Source organism: Hypanus sabinus, chromosome 29, assembly GCF_030144855.1.
Source record: "Hypanus sabinus isolate sHypSab1 chromosome 29, sHypSab1.hap1, whole genome shotgun sequence".
NCBI classification, from domain to species: Eukaryota; Metazoa; Chordata; class Chondrichthyes; order Myliobatiformes; family Dasyatidae; genus Hypanus; species Hypanus sabinus.
Window position 1 is genome coordinate 31132469 of NC_082734.1, and position 27465 is coordinate 31159933.

Below are 27465 nucleotides of genomic sequence, written 5' to 3' on the forward strand. Positions count from 1 at the left end.
AAGAGCTTAACTCCTCTCCCTTTTATTTATAAGGTTTAAAATGTACACAAATGACAACCATATTAAATTGCATTGTAAATAATGTTAAATAGTAATCAGGAATAGAGAACTGTACATTAGACATCGAGACAGTAGGCCAGAGAGCACTTTTCTTTAAAAAAAAACATCGGGTGGTGCGAGGGTACGTCAAACCATTCTACATTTCAGCCAAGTTTACATTTTGGTGTTTCCCAAAGACTGGGTAGACTCAACCCCCATGGGGAAGCCAAGAAAATTACTGCCAGTAACACAAATTGTCAAACTAACAACGTTACAGGACGTTTACATGAGTTCCTTTATTGCAGATATTGTATTATACCCAGCGTTTAAAAACTGGTATGCTCCCCTCAAACAGTTAAGTCATTTTGTATTACTGATGAAGTGTATTGCTCCATTTCAAATTACAAACAGGATTTCTAGTCTTGCTTGGCACCTAACTAGTCAGGCTGTGTCAGATCAGGCAGGAACAATCACATGCTGCAAATGGGCTCAAGTTTGGGGAGTGATTGTAAATGAACCAAGCAAGAAGTCTTGAAGTCACTACTCATTAATTCTCTTAATGTCTTGCCAATAGCCAAAGTACAGACACGTACACACACACATTCAGAAGACAATTTGCAATAAATACATACACAACATGGACTTGTTTTGCCATTACTCTCCTCTTACTTGGACCAATACAGGCACCATGCCTGGTGTTAATCGTCAGTAACACAAACAGCAAGAAAGCTGCCTTGCAAAAACTGGATCCAGGTGTCAATGCCATTTTAATCTTCAAGATACCAGAGCACAAAACTGCTTTTCTGAGGGAAGCAGTTAATGTCTAGTGGTAGCAGATCTTGGCAAAGACAGATTGGAGTTGTTTGACCTTTGTCAGATCTGAATTTGGATACAAGATTCAGTAAGAAAGCTTTAAACAAAAAAAAACACTCATTAACCAGTCCACCAGAGAGAACATCCCCTGAAATCTGGTTGGATTTAACACTGCTCCTTCAGAGTGAAGGGACAAAAATTCAGAATGTACTGGAGACTGAATTTAGTTATAGTCCACCAATAAGTGAACGTATATAGGGAGAATTCCCAGCTAACCACCCGCACTCTGTGCACAAATTAAAACTATGTTACACTGTTCAACATCAGTACTAAGAAGCAACAGTTTTCACTTTACAATCAAAAATTTACTATTTACACAAATACAAAAAAAATCTCAAAAAAGTTATTCATGAAATACCAATGTTAAAAAAATACACAGGGAAATAACTTAATGTGTATTAAATACAAAACCATATCATTTAAGGGGGCTGTTAGCATCAATGAAGAGTTAACCTAACAGAGTTTACAGGACTGAAGAAAATGCCTTTTGATTATATATTTGAGAAGAGGAGGCAACGGGCTGCCAAACAGTAGGGGCAAGGATAGCAGTTGAGAATTTTGAGACTAATCTATATTTTTTTGCTTTCACATCGCAAGCATCGGACTTGCCCCCTCCAAACTAAACTTGTCTAATCTTTTCTTTTCCCTGAGCTCCTTTTGTGGATGTACCCCACCAGTCAAATTCGCACCTCAGACCCTGGGTTGGCAAAAGCCAAATAACTTTGGTGTTGGGCAACTTGGGTGAGGTTGCAGAACATGGGAGAAACAAAAATGAAAAAGCACACCAACCTGTAAACAAAGATGCAATCGTATTGATTTTTCTTTTTGCTTAGTGTAGATTGCTTTAAAAGGTGGCTGGGTATAAAAGAGGACCCTAAGTTTTGATGGACTTTACTGCAAAAATAGGTCAAAAGGAGGTCATTTTTTTTCCCATTATCTGCCCAACCCCAATAGACGCTTTTTGATTTCAAGCAAGCATGTTCAGATAGCACACAACGTTTGCCACTTTCAACTTTGCTTGCCTGCAGATAAACCCAGAGCTTTGACACAAGTTATTAAGGGAGGGGAACGTGGGCTAGCCAAAGGCTTCCACAAGAAAATGGTGGCAGTCCATATCTACAGACAGAGAGGTGCTGGTGGCCAGAATCAGACAGTATTAGAAAATGCCTTTTGGGCTTCTGGCTGCCAAACTCACAAGGATTTCACAGAACACTAAGAAAGCACGCACAAAGTGGTTATTGACACACTTATACCTGGACTGGAAAACTGGAGTAAATGACTGCATTTTTCCCTAAATTTCACCTTGCCAAACAGAAGCATGATGCATTCCTTTGAATAAGATCAGGTAAGTAAAGACCCTCAACTGCATCAAAGAGAACTTACTTTTGTGAATTTTGGCAGGTTTCCTTGTTTCCTTCTCCTCACTCATCACTGCACTCCACCTTCTGCTGAAACTGGTCTTTATATTTACTTATTAGTACCGTGCAGGCAACTGTTTAAAAACGATCATCAGCCACACTTTCAAACGGTTAGTGTCCATAGGAAATGGCTGTCAAAGCTGAAAAGCCATTTTAAAAAAGGAGGACTCATCCACTATCTTTTGGGGGGAGGGGGGCAAAAAAGGCACAAGTTCCAAGAGTGAGCCATTTATGTGACGTTGGCAACAAACATGGGAGTGGCAAGTGAGATTTAAGCAGTCAAGGCTACATTTACAGCTCCACCAATAGATTCCCAGATGACTTTTAGTGATGTGAAGCGACTTTGCCCTTGCAGGTTTTTTTTTTTGCTTAGTGGTGCCCTTGGGCAGTTGAGTGTCTAGCTCTACAGTTATGAACGACTGGCAGGATAAGAGAAAAGGCTCGCCAGTTTGTTTTGAATATGTATTTCAGATAATCTGTCATAGTCAGATTCACCCAACAGTAATGCAGACATGTGTGGGGCCAAAAAGACACTTGAAGAGAGAAGAAAAATCAACTCCCAGCTGGCTCTCTTTCTAAAACACTGCTACAGAAAGCTTTTGTAACCTCTAAAATCATGAATGAGGGGAATAAAAGAGGGGCTTAAGGGGGCATGGGGAAGAACAGGGCACTGATGCTTTATATCTGGATTAGTAGGTCTCATGTCCCTCACACCTCTGATCCTTTCTAGAAGGAAAGACAACAGAACACTTTAAAAAATGAATGAAAAAAATAAATCCATACTTTTTCAGAAATTAGCCCAATGCAGTCCCAAGTCACTGGTCTTGGCAACACACAAATACAAGATATAGTTGACATGAAAAGGACAAGCAGCTCTGATTTAACAAACCCATTTTAATGAGTGTTTGATGAGTAAGAGATTTTTCTTTCCCCTTTTGTGCACCAAGTGCTGCTTAAAAAAAAATCACAACTGATTTTATATATACTTTTAAAAATATTAAGTTTTATCACCCTGGATACAGATTAAAAAAAACGAAGTTTCAATACTTACAAGGAGTGACAGAGTGAATATTATTCAGAGGGAAGGTTCTTTCTGGAAAGGAGGTCCTAAAAGAAATGCATTATTTACAGGAACCTACAAATGTAACTTGTAAATGAAAGGGGTAGGGGTAAACCCAAATTTTACTGACATCATGCCACACAATGAAGTCTATTGCAGCCAACAATTGCATTGAGTGCTAGGTTCACCCATTTAAATTCAGCTGCTCTAGGAATGCCCATTTTCCTTTTAAGAACTATTATGAGCATTCTTGGCATTTCAGAAATCAGGACTACTGTAGGTTACAAAAGATTTTTTTTTTCAAATCTGTGTTTTCCTCTTCCTCTCACCTCTCATCTTTAATAAAGTCTTGGGAAGCCATCACACCGTCAGCAGAAAGATGGAGAAGGCAGGACGATGGTATCTGGCCACCATTATAAGAGGGGCAAGCTCGAAGCCCTTGACTACTTGTAGACTGGAGGCCAAGCTTCCTTTTGCAGGGGTGGAAGGGCCAGTCAAGGTGAAATCCGGGGTTTTCTTCTGGATAAAGAAAACTCCAAACAAATGGGGGGGGGGGAGAAAATAAAACTGTATATAGTAAATCTGAGGTGATTGACAAGATAATTGCAAGTATGTTCAAACTGAAATTGAAGTCCTGCATTCCCAATTCTCACACAAGTAAAATACTGGGTCAAGAGCCTTGTTCCAATATCCTCCCTGAAAATCTGTTTGCAGTGGTCAGTGTTGGAAAAGTTGTCCTATTATTGGCAAAGGTCAGCGAAGGAACCTGGGAGGAAAAAGGAGATCATCATTAGGGACAGAGCACCACTACACAGAAACACGGCTTTATGGCCCCACACGTGTCTGCTAACCAATCTGGTCCTCTGAGCCAGCGCCATTTGTCTATACTTGGCACGTACCCTCTACACCACCTCCGTCCACGTACCTGTTTAAAGCTGCAATTGTACCTGCCTCTACCACTTTCTCTGGCAACGTGCATGAAAACCTCAGGTCCCTTTTATTTTCATTTTAAAATCTTTTTATTAATTATTATTGAAGATCAACAAAAAAAAGATACATTAAGTCAATATGTCATTATGTACAATGAATTAAATTAGCAAATAACTGATTAACAAAGCTAAACAATATATCAATAATAAAAAGAAATAAAGTGCTATAGCGGGCAAATGAACCCCACCTTTCCTCAAAATCAAATCGAGGATCAAAAGTTCGACTTCTGATTTTCTCCAAACTAAGACATAGCATCACCTGAGAAAACCATTGTATCAAAGTAGGTCCCTTTTAAACTGCTCCCCTCTCGTGTCCTCTAGTGTTAAACTTCCCCTTTCTGGGGAGAAAGGATATTATCCCCCATGAGTTTAGACTCTGCAAGGTCATTCCTCAGCCTCTTGCACTCTAGAGGGGGGGGGGGGGGGAAAATCCCAAAGGTGCAACACAACAAAGCCATGTTTTAGTTCACAAACCGAGAACCCTTGAACTGCACTTGTTGGCCAAGTATCAGTATAGAAATGGCAACTGCATACAGTGAATGTACAACTCCAACATACACTCAGTGGCCACTATATTAGCCACCTCCTGTACCTAATAAACTGGCCACTGAGTGTATATATTCGTGGTCTTCTGCTGCTGTAGCCCGTCCACTTCAAGGTTCAACGTGTTACGTTCTGAGACGCTCTTCTGCACACCACTGATGCAACATGGTCATTTCGAGTTAGTCACCTTCCTGTCAGCTTGAATCAGTTTGGCCATTCTCCTCTGACCTCTCTCATTAACAAGGAAATTTTGCCCACAGAAAACTTACCAGACTTTTTTTTGTTTCTCTCACCATTCTCTGAGACTGCTGTGCATGAAAATCCCAGTTTGCAATACTCAAACCACCCTGTCTGACACCAACAATCATTCCATGGTCAAAGTCACTTAGATCACTCTTTCTTCCTCCCAACCCCTATTGAGATATTTGGTCTGAACAACAACTGAACCTCTTGACCATGTTTTTATGTGTTGAGTTGCTGCCACATGATTGGCTTATTAGATACTTGCATTAAGGTGTACATGTGTACCTAATAAAGTGGCCACCAAGATCTCCCGTCTTAGAACATAGAACAGTACAGCACATTACAGGCCCTTCGGCCCACAATATTGTGCCGACCCTCAAACCCTGCCTCCCATATAACCCCCCTCCTTAAATTCCTCCATATACCTGTCTAGTAGTCTCTTAAACTTCACTGGTGTATCTGCCTCCACCACTGACTCAGGCAGTGCATTCCACGCACCAACCACTCTCGGAGTGAAAAACCTTCCTCTAATATCCCCCTTGAACTTCCCTCCCCTTACCTTAAAGCCATGTCCTCTTGTACTGAGCAGTGGTGCCCTGGGGAAGAGGTGCTGGCTGTCTACTCTGTCTATTCCTCTTAATATCTTGTACACCTCTATCATGTCTCCTCTTATCCTCCTTCTCTCCAAAGAGTAAAGCCCTAGCTCCCATAATCTCTGATCATAATCCATACTCTCTAAACCAGGCAGCATCCTGGTAAATCTCCTTTGTACCCTTTCCAATGCTTCCACATCCTTCCTATAGTGAGGCGACCAGAACTGGACACAGTACTCCAAGTGTGGCCTAATTAGAGTTTTATAGAGCTGCATCATTACATTGCGTCTCTTAAACTCTATCCCTCAACTTATGAAAGCTAACACCCCATAAGCTTTCTTAACTACCCTATCTACCTGTGAGGCAACTTTCAGGGATCTGTGGACATGTACCCCCAGATCTCTCTGCTCCTCCACACTACCAAGTATCCTGCCATTTACTTTGTACTCTGCCTTGGAGTTTGTCCTTCCAAAGTGTACCACCTCACACTTCTCCAGATTGAACTCCATCTTGGTCTTGGTCTCTGCTGTTCCACTGACTAACCACAATAACTTCCATCTACACTAAATGGAGGGAAAATCCCACAAAAACTTGTGGGAAAAATTATGGAACCAAGCTCAGCTTGTAGCACTTAAGTACACTGTACAGATCTGAACAGTTACACACACACCAGTCCCACAGGACTTTTGGAAAATGTGGTGCTTATGCTGCACAAGTGCAGTTGCACCTCAGGAAGCAGCTGTGATTAATATCCGGTTTCTGTCCTAGATTGCAAATTGCATGCTGCAGCCAGAAGGATCAAGTTAAACACTTGACAGCGTGGGTAGCATTGCAGTGAATAATTTGCAAAGTGGAGTCATTGCTGCTTTATTATCAGAAGCCCTAGATTGCAAGGTTTAGGAGTGTTTGCTCCCCGACACAGTCTCTCCAGTGTGCAACATGCATTTCCCTCTGGGTGTCGGACCTTCTGTTATCACTGACGGATTAAATTATACCTTTGGCAAATTTTCAAAATTTGTTCTTTCTTCAAGGTGTTTGGATAAAAGGTCAGAGGTTCAATGCATCCTTTGGAGCGATTAGAGATTGAGAATTTAAAAAGCATACTCAGCTCCTCCCAGTGCTAACCAACCATCATCTGCTGAGCCAAAGAGCAAATGTACAAATGCAAGCAACAGTCACTAATTCTGTTCAATGGCAATGAGGAACATACACTCAACAGAGGCGAAAGCCAATAATCTTAAGGTCACCTCATCAAGTGGAGAGCTTGTACCTGAAGTCAGGGGTACATCAAGCTAATAGTTTACTGTTTGACAAATCGTTTACTCCACATTGGAAGAAATGTGTCAGTGCACTCCCCCCACAGAAAGAGAAGGACTCGTTAGCGTATGAAGGGCAATAAAGAGATACAGAACATGGTTACAGGCCAAAGGAGAGACATCTGCACAAAGACACCCCAAAATCCTGAAGTGTACAACTTGGCAATGGCAGTATGTAACACATAAACATCCCAGTATGTCTTAATTAGTAATGTACTGTGCAACTAGCATCTACAGCTCCACAAACCTACTAACCTGCGATTATGCCAAACGGAAACCTCTTCCACCCCAGTTCATCGAGCTGTGAACATACCACTAGTGCTTAGTTTAGATTAAAAAGACACTTGCTTAGAAATTCACTGGAATGCTAAAACAAGCACTACAAAGTTTGGAGGGGGTTAAGTTGGAATGATGAATGCATTCCAAGAGCCACTTACCTGCTCCTCTAAGGATATTAGTCACTTTGCCAGATGTTCAAAGGGCATGCTGGTCTACCAAAAAGATAATGGTCAGCATCACTATCGTTCCATCACAAACCAAGAAAGCTCATCCATTTAATTCAAAACAAGTGATATTAATTCTGCTAACATTATCACACTAGATCAGGGAGCCCAACCCTTCCTTTTGTTCTTAACACAACCAGCCCCAGCAAGGTAAAACAATAAACACTTGACAACACAATGATCAACTTCATTCACCATATACATGTATTCAGAATTTGCTATGGTGTGCTGGTGTGATACACAACAAAAAACAACATTCAACAATGATAAAGAATAAAGAATTATATGAAAATTAAAATTAGTAATTTAGGCATGGGTATGGAATAAAATTTGCATAAGTACATAAACACCAGCATGTATTTACACTGTAAGCAGCTTTATAAAAAGTATCTACAGTGCACTGCAGTGACTGGGGTAATAGAGAGGGGGGTATGTGGTTACCAGAATGACTGACCAGACTAATTGACCAGATTTTGTTTTAATAGTCCTACAGCAATTCCAGCAGGGAGCTTTAGGAAAAGGTAGTTTTGCAGTCTGGGTAATGTCCACAATAATTATTCCTGCCCTCTTCTTTGTCCTGGACACATACAAGTCTACTAGACTTCACGAACAGGCTAGTGTACATTCAAGGGCACTCTCTTGTGGGCTTGTATTAGAACTAGTCTGGGTTCTAGTTTGCTAAGTCATTGCAACTTTCACCAATGTATGTGAAACTTTGCCAACATTCAAAGAATTCTGTTCTCCACCCTAAAGCTTGTGATACTCAGCCTCCAGAGAGCTCAAGACTGAGCTCTGCTAGAAGTCAAACACTAAAAGACGATGTAGTGATCAATAAGCAGAGGAAAAGAGAGAACAAAAGCTGGGTAAATACCCCTAATTACTGCCTAATGAATTATGCTGTGGAGGACCTGTTCTTGACAATGGACAGGCAGTAGCTGAACACCCTTGACAGGATAGAAATACTAGACAGAGTCTGGGTGATGACTGAAGGGTTGGTGCCAAAGAAATAATGCATATTTTGGTGAGGAGGAAGCAGTAAAGAGGAACCAAAGGCCTTTCCTGCATGAACAACAATCTTTGTATTATGAAGCCTGTTCCCTCCTTTGCTGCAATATTACCCATCGCCACCAGAGGCTCTCGGAGAGTTGTGAGACTGGCAGGCTGGGTGTTTAATGTTTTGAGGAATTCGCGCTTGACATGTTATCTACTCTATCAAATGTTTACCTTTTCTCTGCTCTCCCTGACAAAGGGAATACTGCATTAACAAAAATCAGAGGATTAAAGAGAAAACCCTGTTCATGAACAAGTTTTACACACAAAATGTTGGGAGGAAACTCAGCAGATCAGGCAGCATCTATGGAGAGAACTCTTATTCCTTTGCCAGACCTGCTGAGTTCCTCCAACAACTTGTATGTGTTAGTGGCTTTCTAACATCTGCAGAACCTCGCATTTAGCTTTCTACTGGTGACTCAGATGGCCAAAAGCTCAGTAGTTATATTATTGGCTCTACAATGGATAGTGGGACAGTTCAAACACTCTGAAGATGTGCCCTTACATGGTTTAACACTAACACACACAGACCACTGTAAAAAAAAATTGTGAACCCTTTGCAATTACCTGATTTTCTGCATTAATCACTCATAAAATGTGGTCTGATCTTCATCTAAGTCACAATAGACAAACAATCTGCCTAAACTAGTAACACACAAACAATGGTACTTTTCATGCCTTTATTGAACAAATTGTTGAATCATTCACAGAAGAGGTATGTGAACCCTTGCATTTAATAACTGGTAGAACCTCCTTTAGCAACAATAATCTCTACCAAATGTTTCCTGTAGCTACTGATAAGACTTGCACAATGGTGAGAAGGAATTTTAGACCATTCCCCCAAACAAAACTTTTAGTTCATCAATATTTCTGGGATACTATGCATGAACAGCATCTCAATTGGATTAAGGTTCTCTTAAAGTTTCAGATGACAGACCACTACCCTGTAAATTGCCTTGATAGAATTTTGAATTCATTGTTTCCTCAACAATTACAAACTGTCCAGGCCCTGAGGCAGCAAAGCAGCCCCAAACCATGATGCTCCTTCCACCATACTTCACAGTTGGGATGAGGTTTTGGTGTTGCTGTGCAGTGCTCCCCCACCCCACCCCCAAACATAACAGTCTGCATTTCTGCCAAAAAGTTCAATTTTTGTCTCATCTGTCCACAGAACATAGTCCCAGAAGCATTGTGGAACATCCAGGTGGTCTTTTGCAAACGTAAAACATGCAGCAATATTTTTTTGGAGAGTGGTGGATTCCTCCATGGTATCCTTCCATGAACACCATTCTTGTTCAATGTTTTTCTTATAGTGGACACATGAGCAGAGACTTCAGCAAATTCTAGAGATTTGTGCAGGTCTTTTGCTGTTACCCTTGGGTTCTTTTTCACTTCCTTCAGCATTGCACATTGTGCTCTTGCTGTGATCTTTGCAGGATGCCCACTCTTTGTGAGAGTAGCAACAGTACTGAATTTCCTCCATTTGTAGATAATTTCTCTTACTGTGCTCTGATGAACACTCAGGTCTCTGGAAATCCTTTTGCAGCCTTTTCCAGCTTCACGCATCTCTACAATTCTTCTTCTAAAGTTCTCTGAAAGCTGTTTTGAACGAGGCATGGCTCACTTAAACAGATCTTTCTTGAGAAGAGCAGGCTCTGTCAGTAACCTGACTTTGTGTGTCTTTATTTTTAAAATAGGGAGGGCACTTCAAAAACCCACGCCTCCAATTATCTCATTGATTGGAACACCTGATTCAAAACCACTTTTGCAGAAGGCATTACCCCAGAGGTTCACATGCTTTACTGAACCTAGAATAGGATCATTTAAATGGTGTACTCAGTATTAATAAGAAGTACAATTGTTTGTATGTTAGTTTAGATTGTACTTGTCTATTATTATGACTTAGATAGGATTAAACCACATTTTATAAGTAATTATTGCAGAAAATCAGGAAGTGCAAAGGGCTCACAAACTTTTTTTTGGTAAACCATCTTGAATCTTGAGTGCCTGGATCACTTTGTTGGGGCAGTGGAGGCAGATACATTAGGGCTTTTAAGATACTCTTAGGCACCTGAACGATCGGAAAGTGGAGAGGGAAGGGTTAGATTAATTTTAGAGTAGGTTAAAGGGTAGGTTTTGGCCTGAAGGACTGTAATGTTCTATGTTTAAATGCTAAAGGCAGAAGCTAATTCAAAGGGACACTGGCATGAATCCAGAGACAGACAGAATGCCAACTAGTTTCTCATAGAAAGGGGAGCACCTACGGCATTAGATCACTCAACCATTCATGGTCATTAAAGCAGCTGAATAAATTCACTTACAAACTGATCAAGGAGTCAGAATGCCACTGTGGTATTCTGACTAGTAACCCAACAAAATAAAACCACTTCACTGCAGTGTCAAGTTGCCAAGCTCCCATGTAATCTTCAATCTCACAATGAACCAGGTGGGTGGTAAAGTTCAGAGAATGAGAGAGGGAGCCAGTCTCCTCCACCTGGCTTCAGCACCTAGTCGGTGAAACCAGACGTACGCCGAAACTGTGAGCTCGTGTGGGAAGCGAAGTGCATACCTGTGATACCGAAATGCGTGACACATCCTGCCGTGCTGTAAGGTCTGAGGACGAAACGTTGGCTGGAGCACCTCTATGCAGCCTCATGCTAACCTTGCGCTCTCGTTCGGCTCGGGATATGGGCCTTGGTGAGGTATTTGCTGCAACGATAAGAGGGCTTTTTGTTAAGATGCATACTCCACATACCTTTACGCTGATAATAAGCAGATGGGGGGGTGGAGGTCTTGGCTGCGATTGCTGGTTCATGGGCACAAGTTATAATCTCTATAAAACCATTTCACAATTACGTATATGCCTTGGAAACCTTACAAACCTTAGAAATGCCAAAGGTTTAATTGATTTAATATTAATGGGATTATCGATTATCACACATGCCTTGGAAGGCTTACAGATCTTAGAAATACTAAAGGCGTGAACTCTCTAGAAGCACGGTCTGATCTATTTAACAAAGGTTTACTGTGCCCTCAGCTCCTCGAAGCTGCATTCTGCTGAGCTAGCACATCGCACGTACACAACGCCTCTAAAGTACATGTGAAATATGATGTGAAATTTGTTTTTGCAGCAGCAACATATAATAACTCTAAGTTACATTTATACATACACACCTAGCCAAACAAATTAGAAAAACCAGAAGTAGTGTTCATGGATTCATTGTCTATTCAGAAATCTGATGGTGAAGCAGCAGCAGCTCCTGAGTGTGTGTCTACAGGCACCTGTACTGATGGTAGTAGCAATGAGAAGAGGGCATGTTGTTTTGAAGGTGTCTCTGATGGTAGGGTGGCTCCTTCCCAGCTGACTGAGTTTGCAACTTTCTACAGTTTCCCCCCAATCCTGTGCGACGGACTTCACTGAGCTCCGAGGTATATTCGCTGCCTTTACCCTTGTACCCTTCCCCGGATGTGTTTCTCTATTATCATTTCCTTGACTACCTTGAATGCTCTTTTGTCTTCATTTTTGTTTGTTGAAAATGCTTTTGAAAACCATACTTTTGGACAAGAGTCAGAAAGACGCAGATAATTTATTCTTATGAATTTGTTGAAAATGTGATCCTTCAATTTTCTACGTCAATATATCTGGGTGAGTTGGTGAGGTGAAGTACAGTGTTGCATCTGAGGAAAGTCAGAGTAGTAATTACAAAGAGAGTGAATACTTCTTCAGCTTCACAATTTGTTTTTTTTAATTTTTTGTATACTGTTGACATGTTTTAGAGTTTTTCTTTTGAGTTAACACGATGCACTATGTTTTACTTGAGATCAAAACTCCTACTTCGATATATTTTAAATTTAGGAAATGAGACAGTAAAATGTGAAAATAGTTGTGGAGGCTCTATGTGCAACAAGCTGCTGAAGAAAACGGTTGAGCCAGGTACAGTAACAACTAAAAGAAATTTAGACAGGTAGATGGATAGGAAAGGTTTAGAGGGAGGGGTCAAAATCAGCCAAATGGGACTAGCTGAGACAGTCTCTCAGTTGAATCAAAGGCCCTGGTACCTTGCCATGTTGCTCTACAAGTGTAGCAGTAAGGCACTCACTAAAACTGAAATCAATGACATGAGGAGGAAAAAACAAACCTCCATTCACACTGACAAAGGCAAGATAGTGAGCCCCATGATATTATTGCAGGAGTTGCTCAGGTCAACGACCAATGCCCAACTGCTTCAGTGATAACCTTGCTTCTACCAGGAGGTCAGATCAGAGCAGGAGTATTTGCTGACAACTGTGCAATGTTATCAGCGAAGGAGCCAGACCTCGATAACAACCAGGCAAGGAGCAAGAAACAATTGAGGTACTGTAGTCAGGGGGATGAAAGCAACGGTTGATGTTTTGGGTCTAGACCACGCATCAGGACTGAGAATAGAGAGAAAATGGCTAATGTGAGGAGGAGCAGGGGGAAAGCGAGACAAGAGGGAGAGTCTAACCTCCTTCTATTGACTGAGTGACAATGCCATCAATTAGCTTTCCACCACAGGTAAAAATCCTCAGCATCACATCCTCTGACACCTTGGTTCTGGACCTTGTATCCAAGGAAGGACGTGCTGGCATTGCAGAGGATCCAGGGGATGTTAACAAGGATAATCCCAGGAGTGAAAGGGTTGATGTATGAGGAGCATTTGATGGCTCTGGCCCTGCACTCGCTGGAGTTTAGAAGAATGGGGGGGGGGGGGGGGGGGGGGAAATCGCATTGAAACATAGTGAGTATTGAAAAGCCTAGATAAAGTGCATGTGAACAGGATGTTTCCTTATGGTGGGGGAATTTAGGACCAGAGGGCACAGCCTCAGAATTGAGGGACGTCACTTTAGAACAGAGATGAGGGAGAAAGCAGGAGAATTGGGTTAAGAGGCAAAATAAACCTGCTTTAACTGAATGGTGGGGCAGACCGGATGGGCTTTATTTTCCTAACATTCCCAGTGCTTGAAGTAGGACACAATTGTCATCAAGAAAAAGGACGATGGGTGAAAGCTGGAACACAGAAGCATTTTGGGTAATTAGGTTATAGGAAAGGGAGAACAATCAGGGCAAATGGATTAGTGAAGGATAAAGCTTTCACCAAGTGACCTGATAGAGAATGGATGGAAGCTACAGCAGAGCTTTTTTTCTATTTGTCCAGCTTCTCTTCGCATTAGGGTTAGGGTTAGGTATTTCTTTGTTCTACTGTGCATACCTGCAAGAAAATGAATCTCAGGGTAGTATTTGGTTACATATACGCACTTTGATAATTAATTTACTTTGAACTTTGAAGAGTATTGCCACACAACACACATAAAATGCTGGAGGAACTCAGCAGGCCAGGCAGCATTTGTGGAGGGGGAATAAGCAGTGGACATTTCAGGTCAAGACCCCTGACCAGGACTGGAAAGGAAGGGGAAAGACCAGCGTAATGCTGATCAGATTCGTTCATGCAAGCTCAGAACAAAAGGAGGAACCAGAGATTGAGAGGAGAACCAAAATCCAAGCCAAGCCAAGCCTTCAGAGGTCAGAAGCTACATCTGCTTCTACTGAGGAGAGAGAAAAAAAATTAAATCAACCAAATGTACTCCAGAAGAAATCGTAAAAATTTGTACATGTTTACTGTTGGCAAGCTTCCAGTGATGGCGGGTACCCAAAGCACACAAGTATTTTATATACACTGCAGAACGAGGGCAAGATATTTTTGGTCATGTTTGTCAGCTAGAAGTTACGTTTCAGATTGTCTTGAGACACTAGAGCAGCCACAGAGTGTGGATGCAATGTTGTCACTAGTGGAGTACAGGCAAACTTCTCTGAGGATCATCACCTTGTTGTGGTATAGAGGCCTGTGAGTTCATGAGATCCCGAGACTAAAGCTGCCTGGAACTCCTGGCAGGGTCACCCTGGCAGTGAGGTCAAGGGTGAGGTTCCAGACAAAGAGCGATCCAACCACAACCAGAGCCGTGGAGCTGGCGAAAGATGACGACACAGTGAAGTGCGCACAGTCGCCTCGCATTCCTGACCCTGATCTGTCAAGGATCTGATGCCGGCTGTGCATCAGCCTCCCCTTGTTCAACAAAGTCACGCACAGCCGCTCTTCATTAAGGGATTAACCCCTTGGAGAACAACTCAACTTGAGTGATATACTATTACCTGCTGATGAAGCTAGGATTTAAATAGCAAAAGTTTGTTTTTGCAATTCACTTTTGGTAATAAGGATTGGTTTTAATATGGAAGAGTGGCACTGATTTTTGAATTGGATAAAGAGCCTGCTTCCTCTTGGTGGATCAGGAGGACCATTCAATACTGCACCAAAGAGTCAGCCTGCAGTACAATATAGTTCTGCTGTATTGCACACTTTGGCTACAATGCCATCGATGGATTACACAGCACACATGCATTATGTAGGTGACGTTCGTAACAGAGTGATTAGAAATTTCACCTCGAAAGCAATGCAGCCTGCTTTGCTTTAACACACCTTTATATAGCTTGAAGTTTCTTAGGAATGTAGCTATCAAGTTAAAGCAGTGTAACACATTACAAACTCTGGATTGACTCTGAATTTTGTGTGCACGTGACTCTGAATTTCCAGCATCTGCAGAACATCATGTTAAACAGGCAAGCAAAATCTAGCTAGCTCCTTCTTGCACTTTCCAGCCAGACCCACAAAGCTCTTACCTTTCACATTACAGCTAGCTCCCTTTAGATTTCTACAAGCAATCTGCTCATACACTGACCACAGTAGGACATTTCATAAAACCGAAAATCAGAGCCAAGACTTGAACCAGCAAGGTTAGGAGACATCTCCACCTGGTGGGAGAAGTTTGGAGCTTTTCCAGAAACAGCTACAGATACTGGATTAATGGCTAATGTCTTTATTAATGAATAAGAACATTAAAGGGATACATGAAAGAAATTATGTGCAGAGAATCAGATCAAGGACCATACAAATGGCAGAACTGGGTTGAAGGGCTAAGACTTGACCACGCACCCATGACTGGATATGGAGCTTGAGCGTGCTCAGAGACAAATGAAGCGATAGCCAAACCCAAGAATAAAGAGCTGCAACTTTACTCTACCACGTGGGGCAAGATACCTACCAGACTGCTGGGCACGAGTGGCCTGTGTAGGGAGGACTGTGTCTTGTCCATTTCGTAACCGGTTGCCAACTGCACCGGCTCCCGTTCCGGGTGGGAGAGCTCGTGTTGCCGAGCTGCGCGTCTGCACCACGCGCTCTTCCCGCTCGTGCTCTCTGCGCTCACGCTCACTTTCCTCTGGGGTACGACCTGCGCCCTGGAAAAAGAAAAAGGCCGTTGGTACTTCTTGCATGAAAATGCCATTTACCGAGTGGGTGAAAGAGAAAATGGGAGCAGGATGGTCAGTTCTCAATCTTCATCATGGCTGACCATCCATTTCCATTCTGCTCCCACCTCGTGAATATCCCGTCATCAGTTAACATTAATAAACATCCACTTCCTCCTTGAAATGATTCAGTTTCTCCCTCTTTGTGGTAGAGATACCCACAGCTTCACCGCTCTCTGGGTGAAGAGATTTCTCCTGGTTTTAGTTCTCAATATCATTTCCCATATCCATAGTTGTGACCTCTGGCTCTGGACTCTCCAGCCATTTGCAATGTCCTCCAAACATAATATTGCTGGAAGAACTGCATCAGCTTTGATGACAACTCCTATTATTCTTCAAAATTTCAGTGACAATGAGCCTGATCTCTCCACATCCATCAATTCTTCTACTCCTTCCACACAAGCACCAACCCCCCCCCCACCGCCGATAAAAGGAATTCTAAATTGCAGACAGAACTCCAGGTGGGTTCTCAGCAAGGCTCTGGACTCTAGCAGTGAGACATCTTTACCCTCAAACAGCTGAAGGGTCTCGGCTCGAAACTTCGACAGCGCTTCTCCCTATAGATGCGGCCTGGCCTGCTGTGTTCCACCAGCATTTTGTCTGTGTTGTTTCTTGAATGAAACACCATTTCTCTAAATGTGTGCTGCATCTGAACAGTTGGTTTAGGTGATGGGGCCACTTCATTTCCTCAGTCTGTTTAAGATACTCCTTTACTTTCAGAACTAAAAAGGGACAATCACTCATTTATCCATGTTAAGCTGTCCCATTGGAGCCACTTTCCCAGCACTCACGGCTCTCATTCCCCAGAATTTAGAGATATTACATTAATTAGCTGCGGACCAAGCTCTAATCCCCATGAGATCCACGAAGAACATAGCCACTTATTCCTGCTTCCCTTATCCCATCCTCAAATGGCTCTCAAATCTCCCTGCGTATTACACCTACTCCCATGTGCCGTGGAGATGGAGGAAAATGGAGAGTTGGCAAGCTGCGCTCAGACCCTTTATCTAAACTGAAAGAAAGGAGGGGAAAGGAAGGACTTGCTATTCTCCCTTATTTACTTGTTATATCTTCATAACACTAGTGGATTTGGCAATCCTGGCTTCCCGATCATAGTGGGAGGTGGACTTTGCAACAAGAACAAAATTACAATAAGGACAAAGATTCCATGACACTGACTGATCAGCAAATCTCCAAAAGTGGAGACTCAAGGATATGGAATATGGAATCTTTAGCAACAAACAATCTGCTGGAAGTACTCATCTGTGGGAGGGAAACTAATTAACATTACGGGGTGAAATGTCTACAATCTCTCCCCTCTGCTCAGTCCTTCCAACAGACTGCTGTTGCCCGAGTTTCCAACAATTAATTTTTACCTAAATCAAACAGCAAATTAAGATGATTAGAAAGGTTGCATTCAAAACAAATAATCTTCTTCTAGATACCACTTCAACTCTGCCATGGACAGTCCCAAGCCGGCTGCATGAGGAGGGCTGAGCATGGGTCTAGCAACCCCATTCTGTAAAAACCCAGAGCTACAGAAACATCAACCCTAGATCTTTCCCTAGGAGAGGAAGGATCTTTGAAGATGGGTTACACCTGGGGACAAGTTAAAGCCCAGGACAGGGGACTCTGACGAGCTGCTGTCGGCAGCCTCTGCCATAGTTAGTGGTGATGGGCTTAAGAAGAAGAAACCACTTTGGATGTTCATTCCTTTAGTTATCACAACTGATCTTAACAAATATGACAGAGGAAATCCAATTTCATTCTTCAGACTCAGCTCTTTTTGGATCTCAGCAGATGGCCTCAAGATATTTAATTATCAAGGCAGTCCTAACCACAATAAATATATATACACTTAAGTGAACTTCCATTATAGTGTAAAAAAGATTGTAAAACCTTCATTTTATTGATATGGTGCTTCTTCACGAGCTCAGGACGTGAAACACACTGCTGTACCACGAACTGACGCAGATCAGTTTCACTGTATAACCGTTCTCTACAATCAAATAAAAATAGCCCACATTGGCTAATGGATAAATATTGCTCAAAACACTGAGAAAACTAGCCTTGACTTCTGTCTAATGTTTCTTTCCCCTTGGTAAAATGATGATACAGACAGCACACCTGTAGTGGACCACCAGGATGAGTCCTACACTTCATAACTTGAGGTTACAAGTATACTGAGGCAACTTCATCATTATTGCAGCAAGCACCAGATATCTAAAAACCACTAGATCCTTTAAATGTGCAACCATTAAACTCAAACCAGGCACCACCACTTGATTTTAGTACGGCATCCAAAAATCTATCCATCTATCCATCTTTGCCTTCAGTATTCTTGGCAGCAGAGCATTCATGGGTCTGCAATGCCTGTAAGGAATAGGATTTCTCATATTTCCTTATTCTGGAGGCCATGCACCCTTGTTTAGGATTTCCTGTTCAGTCCCTCTCAGTACCATGGGTGGTTCACTGAGATTACCCTCTCACATTCCTCGGCTCCAGAGAACATTGGTCAATCATAAGCAAGTCTTTACTAGTACAGCACAGAGAAAAGCTCTTTGGCCCAACTGGAACATACTGACCACAGCATACTCCCTGCTAGTCCCAGTTGCCCACATTCATCCCATATCCCTCCAAGCCCCTCCCCTCCACATACCTAGCCAAATGCCTCTTAAATGTTGCAATTGTGCCCACTCACCCACTTCCTGTGGCAGCTCATTCCAGGTACTCACTACCCTCTGTGTCAAGGTTACCCCTCGGGTCTCTTAAATCTCTCCCCTCTTATCCTGTACCTGTGCACTCTAGCTCCTGACTCCCAAAGCCTGGGGAAAAAGACTGTCCACCTTATCCATGGTCCTCATGACTTTATAAACTTCTATGAGGTCACACCCTCATTCTCTTGTGCTCCAGGGAATAACAATACACAGTGACCTGCCTCTTCCTATAACACTAGCAAATCCACGTGCATGTAAAATATTTGGGGGGAAAAGTTGCAATATCATACAACTCTTAAAAGTGTATTAAACTGCTCTTTTACATCTAACATTCAGAGAACATTCCCAGCACTTACAAACTTCAGCATGTTCCAATCAAAGACGTAGTCGTATGAGAAGCCCTGTCGGTGGAAAAGATTCCTGAAAAGCTGGCGCAGGTACGAATAATCAGGCTTGTCATCAAAACGCAAGGAGCGACAGAAGTTCAGGTAGGTAGAAAACTCAGCTAAGAGGAAGACGGAAAAAAAAAAATTAGAATCATAGAAATAACGAAACAAGACTGATTAGCCAAGAAACACTGGGTTGACCAATGGTCAGTGGCAGATGTCACAAGCTGCATTACTTATGTCTGGAGAAAACCTGATGCCTGCAGACTTGAGTCAGAGCTTTGAAGTTCCTCACTACCTCACTCGCTGCCATACAATCATTTATTTCAACTGCAAATAAAAGCAAGTTGCTTTACAAGAGTGAAAACTAAATTCCCCTGGTTGAGATCCAGGGAAACTGAGCAGCAGGATGTGGTTCGATTACGCTGAATTTGGGTTAGTTGAGGTGGAAGCAAAAGGAAGCAGGTTTAAAGAGGAAATAAAATGCAAGAATGCAAAGAAAACAAAAGGAGAGCCTTTATAAAATCTGTAACAGATCGAATAATGCTGCTGATTTTCATCAACATATTCTCATCACAGGGGAAAAGGAAAAGTTGATGAAAATGTTTCCCAAAGTATTTCACCAGATGCAGATCCACAGGTCAACATGCACGAGGCAAGTTCATCTGCAGGAACTAGGGACACAGTTTACTGGGAAGTGAAGCCTGGCATCACCAAGGGAAACCAAGGCATGTTTAAACATAGCAAGGAAGGAACTCAATCTTTTTCAGATGCAGTGTGCACCAACTCAGTGATAGCTGATGGAGAAAACACTGATGGAAAAATTAAAACAGGACGAAATATCCGTGATCCAAAGGACATTTATGTTAAATTGAAAGCAGGCCAATGCATCAGGATGGGCAAAACCAGTGCAGATTTTACCAGAACTCTCAAAGTAATGGGATTGCATGCAGACATGCAAAAAAAAGGAATCATCTGTATAAAATATGGTACACATACAAAAGGATTTAGTTCAATGAACCACAGCTCAGCTCTACCGATTAATGATCTTAAGAAATTTGTAATAGAAAACAAGTTTTTGTCTGCCATATCAGAATACTTGGCCACCTTTGTGTTCACTGATGCTACATTAAATGTGTCACAAAATGCCTAGTTGAGCAAGCTGCTGGCCTGGCAAAATCTGCTAAAATTTATAGAGTGTTAAAGAGTGCAGCAGGATATACGAAAACTGGAACTGGGGTAATAGCAAGCCAATAATATGGCAGGTCACTCAAACTGTGACACAAGCCACTGACTTGGGAGTACAGGACAGAGTACTGATTCAAGACACTTGAATTCACCGTTTAATGTGCCTCTATAATTTCAAACAAGTATATGAATTTTACATGATATTGTGGCAATTTACAGAAAGTCAACGGAATCTAGTCCTAAACATGTATTGAGTGTAATAGCATGTGCGCATACACAACACTTTCTCTGTAATACTGTCTGCACTTGATTATTGGTTTCCCTTGTACTACATCATCGCACTGTAATAAAATAGATATGTATAGATGACATACAAGACATACCTCAGTACAAGTGACAATAATAAAAATAACCAAAATGAGAACAGAATGAAAAGGAGGGAGAAAGTGTCAGCATTTTAGCTTCCGTTTAGTCTATAAAACTTATGGTCTTATGGTTGTGAGAAGTGGCAACTGGGTTTAAGTTCAAAGGCACAGCAAACAAATGGACTCCACACGGTCCAGTGAGATTGACAAACAGTCCTCTACTCAGGAGAGGGGCCAAAACAATTTTAAAGCAGCATGAAATAAAATCCAGTCTAAAATACTAGGAAAAGGGGGGCACTCACACGGATAGCTCTTGCACAAAACTTCGATTGGAGTTGACATCTTTTTCTCACTGATGCGCTCGTACTTCTGCCGTTTTGTCGCTGCTTTCAGTCCCTGCCATGGCAACGAGCCCAAGTTAAAATACATCAGGACGTAACCCAGTGACTCCAGGTCATCACGGCGACTTTGTTCTGTGGAGATTTTTTTTTCATTTAAAAAGTCAGGAGCTAAGATTTACTTGAGAGAGTTACTAGCAATGGCATTAAGGGATTCTCTAAATTCACTAACCCAAATGCTTCTCCCAAGTATCTCTTAATTTTCTCAAACATTACTGCACAAAACTTTAGTGCAACAGTGAACTCAATGGCCACTTTATTAGGTACACCTATACACCTGCGTGTTGATGCAAATATCTGATCAGCCAATCATGTGGCTGCAACTCAGTGCACAAAAGCATGCAGACATGGTCAAGAGGTTCTGTTGTTGTTCAGACCAAACATCAGGATGAGAAACAGATGTGACCATGGAATGATTGTTGGTGTCAAACAGGGTGAGTTGATCATCTCAGAAACCACTCGGATTTTCATACACAAATCTCTAGAGTTTATGAAGAATGGTGAAAGAACAAAAAAGAACATCCAGTGAGCGGCAGTTCTGTGAGCAAAAATGCCTTGTTAACGAGAGGGCAGAGGAGAATGGCCAGACCGGCAAGCTGACAGGAAGGTGACAGTAACTTAAACAGCCACGTGTTACAACAGTGGTGTGCGGAAGAGCGTCTCTGAATGCACAACATGTTGAACCTTGAACTGGATGGACTTCTGGAGAAGACACTGGGTTGGAAGGTGTACCTAATAAAGTGGCCACTGAATGTGGGTCATGTTAAGGTGGCCCGCTCTTTGCCATAAGTGATCATGGATTCCTTCCCCTCTGTGCCCATCTTTCCTTCTCATACAAGCTCCCTCCCCCAATCATTGGAGATGCAATTCCCTACTACAACCTTTGCCCAATGCTGACACAAAAGAATGCTGTAAGACAGAGCAAAACAAACTGCTGGAGGAACGGTGTAGGGTTTCAATCCAACATGACGATTTCAGCCCCACTCCCTTTCTGGCCCAATGAACCTGAGCTGCCCAATTACATCCATGTGACCAATTAACCTACTAACTCTTGTGTCTTTGGAATGGGAGGAAACCAGAGCACCCTAAGGAAACTCATGCAGTCATGGGGAGAACGTACTAACTCCTTGTAAATAGTGGTGGGAATTGAACCCAGGTTGCTGGCGCTGTAAAGCATTACACTAACCACCACACTATTGTGCCACCTACTCGACCAAGTCCTGATGAAGCCCGAGATACTTGCTCTTTATTCAATTCCACAGATGCTGCCTGATCTGCTGAGTTCCTTCAGCATTTTGTGTATGTGTTACTCTGGGATTCCAGCATCTGCAGAATCTCATGTGTCTGGGATACTTAACCTACTGGTTTGGAAATCCTCCAGAGGTTTGATTTTTGCTCAAAGTTATTGCCAGAAACTGCAACCCCACTTTCCGTGCAGCTACTAGGATGCATAGAGTTGCCACTTACTCACCAATGCCCAGATGGGTGTTGATGGAGGCGTACCGAGCTGTGCCCGTCAGGTTTTTGTTTTCCCGATAAGGGATATGCTGGTGAGTCCGTGCATCGCGATATTTTTTGGCCAGGCCAAAGTCGATGATATAAACCAGGTTCCCCTTTTTGCCCAAGCCCATGAGGAAGTTGTCTGGCTTAACATCACGGTGGATGAAGTTCTTGGAATGAATGTACTCAATTCGACTGATCTGAGAGTGGAGAGTGAAGAACAGGGAATCATGAGACAGACAACAGATCTGGCTTGTAACACTTGACAGATGCTCTTTCAAAAAGGGAGTCATCACAGATGACTGCTGAATTTACTAACAGCCTATTTACCAATTTCCTTTTCCATTAACATTTTAGAGTTTTGAGTATTTTCAACATTCTCTTCCAGACTGCCATCTGTAATGACTTTGTTTTAAAATTTCTATTAAGCCATTCTGCATGTTTTCAGGACCTGAGTTACGGGGGAAGGTTGAATCCTTCCAGCATGATAGCAGCACGACTGGTTACGGAGGCTTCTATTGGGTCAACGAAAGGTGCTATCGTTATACTTAAATACAAGTCTAATGATTACAAGAGCCTGCAATGCGTTAAGCACTCACAAGTACCTCAGGTCTACACCATCAGTAAGCTGCTCACTGGCGGAGGTAATGAAGCAGCTGTGCAACATGCTGCTGGCCGAGTTGAAGGAGGCTCACAGTCAAATAGTGAGTAGCTTTACTTGTGTTCGCAAGAGCGCCGCGAACACTGTTAATCTGGCTCCATTTGCTGATTTACTGGATGTGAGTAGCAGCGGATGGAGAAGGCCTAGTCCTCGGATGTAGCGAGGACTAGGCCTGAGGCCACAGTGTCATCTCTGCTGGGTCAATGAGAGCTGGAAAGTGCCGAGTACACCAAGAGAAGAGAAAACCAAAGTCATCTTTAAATTCAACACTTTAGGTACAAGAACCTATCTTAAAGCAAAGTGATAATTGTGCTGATGTAGGATCAACGTGGTTAAACTGTTAAGAGTGCAAAGAAGAGTTAGAAGGGCACTGCTGGGATTACAAGGCCTGAGTATAAGGACTATTGGGAGAAGTTGACTGGGCTAACTCTTTATTCCTTGAAATGTAGAGAATCAGGGGCAATCTTATAGAAATATTTAAGATGTCACCACAGTAGTGTAGTAATTCACACAACGATCTTACAGCTTGGGACACTGGAGTTCAGAGTTCAATTGTGGTGCCCTCTTCAAGTATTGGTGTAGGATGCCACGTGACCAATAGCTCAATAATCTTACTCTTCTTCCAGATGCACGTCTTCTGAACGGCGATCAATCGCAGCCTGCAATTTCCCTTCTAAGGTAGCACTTTTGAGCCAAGTAAATGACATTGCGTTTTTGTGATCTTCTGGAGGATGTGACATACTACACTCTCAAGAATGTGGCCATCACTGGGGGTGCATGCTGCGCCAGTGCCCTACCGCAGAAGTCGAAACCCATGGTCAGCTCCATTACCCTACACTGATTAAAGTGTCGAGCAAGATTAAAATTGTTCGTTTTTCGCAACGTGTTCAGCGCCATCTGACAGTGGTTGACCGGTCTCCCTCTCTTATCACCACTACCATCACGCCTGGTTGCCAGATTCAGGAGCAGTTGTTGGCCCTGGAGCCATCGGGCTGCTGGACGGGAGCTTCACTGTCCTTAACACTGAACTGGCTCTGTGGCTGTGGACTCATGTTCTGTGTGTTATTTGCTTACTTTTTTATTGTTTGCACAAGTTGTCCTTTTCTCCCCCAACACATTGGGTGTTTCAGTCTTTGTTCTGTGGATTTTTAAAAAATGGGTTCTATTATGTCTCTTTGTTTTGCAGCTGCCTGCAAGATGACCAATGTCAAGGTTGCATACACTATACATACATTGATAATAAATGTACTTTGAACTTTAATGTTTGTACGTCCTTCCCATGAACACGTTTCCTCTGAGTGCTCCGATTTCATCCCACATTCCAAAGACGGACCAGTTAGTAGGTTAATTGATCCGTGTAAATGGTCCTGTGATTAGGCTAGGATTACGCAGGTGGGTGGTTGGGCGGTGCTGCTCATTGGATCAGAAGGGTCTGTTCATGCTGTATCTCTAAATAAAATTTGAGGTGCATAGTTAAGGTGGATAGTATTGGTCTTTTCAACAGGGCAGAGGAGCCAAAACTAGGGAGCATAGGTTTAGGATGACAGAGAAAAGATTTAAAAGGGTAACTTTATTCATGCAAATATATGGATCGCAGTGCCGGAGTAAGGGGTTGTAGCAGGTACACCTGTATCATTTAAGAAGCATTTGGATTATTACAAGTAGAGGCGGGGCTCTGAAGGATCTGGGCTAAGCTCAGGAAATTAAGGTTCAGGTCAAGTTCATTTGTCACATGTACGACAAAACATACAGTGAAACGACCAACAAAGTTTATTACTGTGTTGGGGACTGCCTGCAACTTACTAACCCTAACCCGGACATCTTTTGGAATGTGGGAGGAAACTGGAGCACCCAGTGGAAACCCACTTGGTCAGTCAATGACAGAATGCACAAATTCCTTGCGGACAGTGGCAGGAACTGAAACCTGACCTTCCAAATTGGGACTAGTGGGGTGGGCAGCAAAGCTGGCATGAACTCAATGGGCCGAAGGGACTGTATTCATGCTGCACTGTTCTATTAAACTTTCCTACTGATGAATTTAATTAGTAACTGCTTGCTTTGCTGCTCAAGAACGCTATTTATATTTGTTTACCCACAATCAATTACCGTAGCTTGAATGAGCCAGCTGGGTGAACAAGGCAGTTATATGTTTGACCATTTGATGCACCTCTTGCATCAGCAAATAATAACATTTTGCATTTGTTTAGCAATGTTCAATTACTCCTGTGGTGCTTCAGGAGAACAGTATCAGACTAAACCATCACAAACCAACAGAATTTAACACAAGCTGGAACAGCGTCCAGGAGAAAGACGTGCATGGAATCCTTAGGAGCCAAGTAACCAAAGGCGTTAGCTGATAATCGTGGAGATGAGGGAAAAGAAATCGAGGGTGAGATTAGGTCAGTGCATGGGTGAGAAAAGGATGCCGAAGAGGCAGATCAAGTTGGAGTGGGAGGGGGTGAAGCAAGGAGGGAAAGATCAGTGTAAAAGTGAGAAACTACAATATTAAAGTGTGGCACACTAGTGTAGAAAGAGGGTGTTTCTACACTCTAAAAGAAAGAGCAAGACATTAAACTGTGGCTAGGACACCTATCTGAGGGTGTTGTACTATCGGAGGGAACAAGACATTAAAGGGTTGCTACAGTGTCTATCTGAGGTTATGAGCAAATCCACAGCATTAAGCTGCTGATCAGGGGACGAGTTCCTCATCTACCTACAGGCTGTTTAAAAAAGGCTGAAAGCAGCATGAATCACAATTCAGTTTATTCAAATAAGCCTGTGCTTATTTGTCAAGGCAAGGCTGGGCATGACTGAAAGGATGAATGCTTGAGCTAAAATTGAAGCAGGTGGTACACTTAAATGAAGTTTATATTCCTGGTAAGTGTTTCACAATGACTTACATGTTAGACAGATCAAAAGAGAGGGAGAAAGAATAATATGACGCAAGATTTAGTGACTGAAGCTTTTCAACACTTGGCTTAGGTTTCTTGTGGAACCCATTAATGCGTACTTAAAGTCAGGTTCACAATCAAAGAGCTTGCTCATGATACCAAAGTGGGCAGAGTGTCTTGAAAAGTTATTCGTTCACTGGATATCGATGTCAGTGACAATGCCACCATTTATTATCCGGACTCAACTGAGGCAGTTAGGACTCAAACCACACTGGTGGGTTGGGTCTGGATTCACCTCCTGGCCAATTGGATAGTGAGAGAATTTTTAAGAAATGCAAGTTAATTCAAGAACCTAGGAATAAATAACACAATTACAAAACATTGGGCAGCTAGCTAATGATGGCTTTGTTTTCAAAAGAAGCTCCATGTAGAAGAGTTACGATGGAACTGTTTAAACAAAGACAGTGTTAATGTCAAATCTGCTCACTACACTACAGCAGTGATTGATAGCATTAGAGGTCCTGGAGATTGGAGAGACCAAAGGGGCTTCAAGCTGCTTTCTTTGCAACAAAGACTGATTTCACTGGTTTACAAATTTATGCAAGCTGAACAGAGAGCACCAATTTCCCTTGGAAGAGGAGGTGATGCAGATTTTTGTTATTTTGTGGAAGAATTCAAAGGGAAATGAAGCTTTAGTATACAAAGGGTAATGAGACTCTTGACACTGCCTGAAAAGATGGAAGCAGGAACCCACACCGTATTTTGAAATTATCTCTATAACACAAGAAAGGGAACTCAATGGATTGGCAGACCAAGAGCTTACGAGTGGAATAACCCAGATATCTCCATTTTTGACCATCATATACAGAAAGGTGGGGGGGGGGGGAGAAGAGAGATATTGGGACAATAAAATCTGGTCAACTATGAAAATAATAAATACCACATTCCCCATTAACAAGTGACTGAAATTTAGAAAGTATAGCTTGAAAAAAAGATGCCATACAAATACAAGATTTGAGAAACATACTGTTGGGGGAGGCCCAACAAGAAGGTTTAGCCAAAGTTAGAACACACAGCAATGAATTTTAATTCAGCCAATTCATGCTCCAGTAGTTCCATCACAATATATACAAACCCACCCCATTCTTCTGCAGCTCTGCTCAGATTAAGAGTGAAAATTCATACCATCTGGTCTGCAAGGAGAAGCACAGTCTTTAGGCTGAACTTGCGCGAACAGAAATTGAACAGATCCTCGAGACTGGGACCGAGCAGCTCCATGACCATCACATTATAATCTCCTTCTGCACCACACCATTTAATTGAAGGAATTCCGACTGCAGACAACAAAATCACA

The 27465-nt window shown here is 42.3% G+C and overlaps 1 protein-coding gene across 3 annotated transcripts; it reads right to left on the reverse strand.

Annotated features, from left to right (window-relative positions):
- Positions 1-27465, reverse strand: LOC132383212 (casein kinase I). Of its 3 annotated transcripts, none has more exons than XM_059954103.1 (8): positions 27297-27465; positions 22531-22759; positions 20964-21134; positions 19079-19227; positions 15744-15936; positions 11197-11336; positions 7512-7560; positions 1-4156 (listed from the first exon to the last, which is right to left on the reverse strand). In XM_059954103.1, exons 1-7 carry the CDS (start codon positions 27393-27395, stop codon positions 7549-7551), a joined length of 993 nt encoding a protein of 330 aa, XP_059810086.1. In that variant the 5' UTR covers positions 27396-27465; the 3' UTR covers positions 1-4156; positions 7512-7548. The 3 variants fall into 3 exon arrangements, with proteins under 3 accessions (XP_059810086.1, XP_059810084.1, XP_059810085.1); XM_059954101.1 differs by having other exon boundaries at positions 7512-7565; XM_059954102.1 differs by having other exon boundaries at positions 1-7375; positions 7512-7565.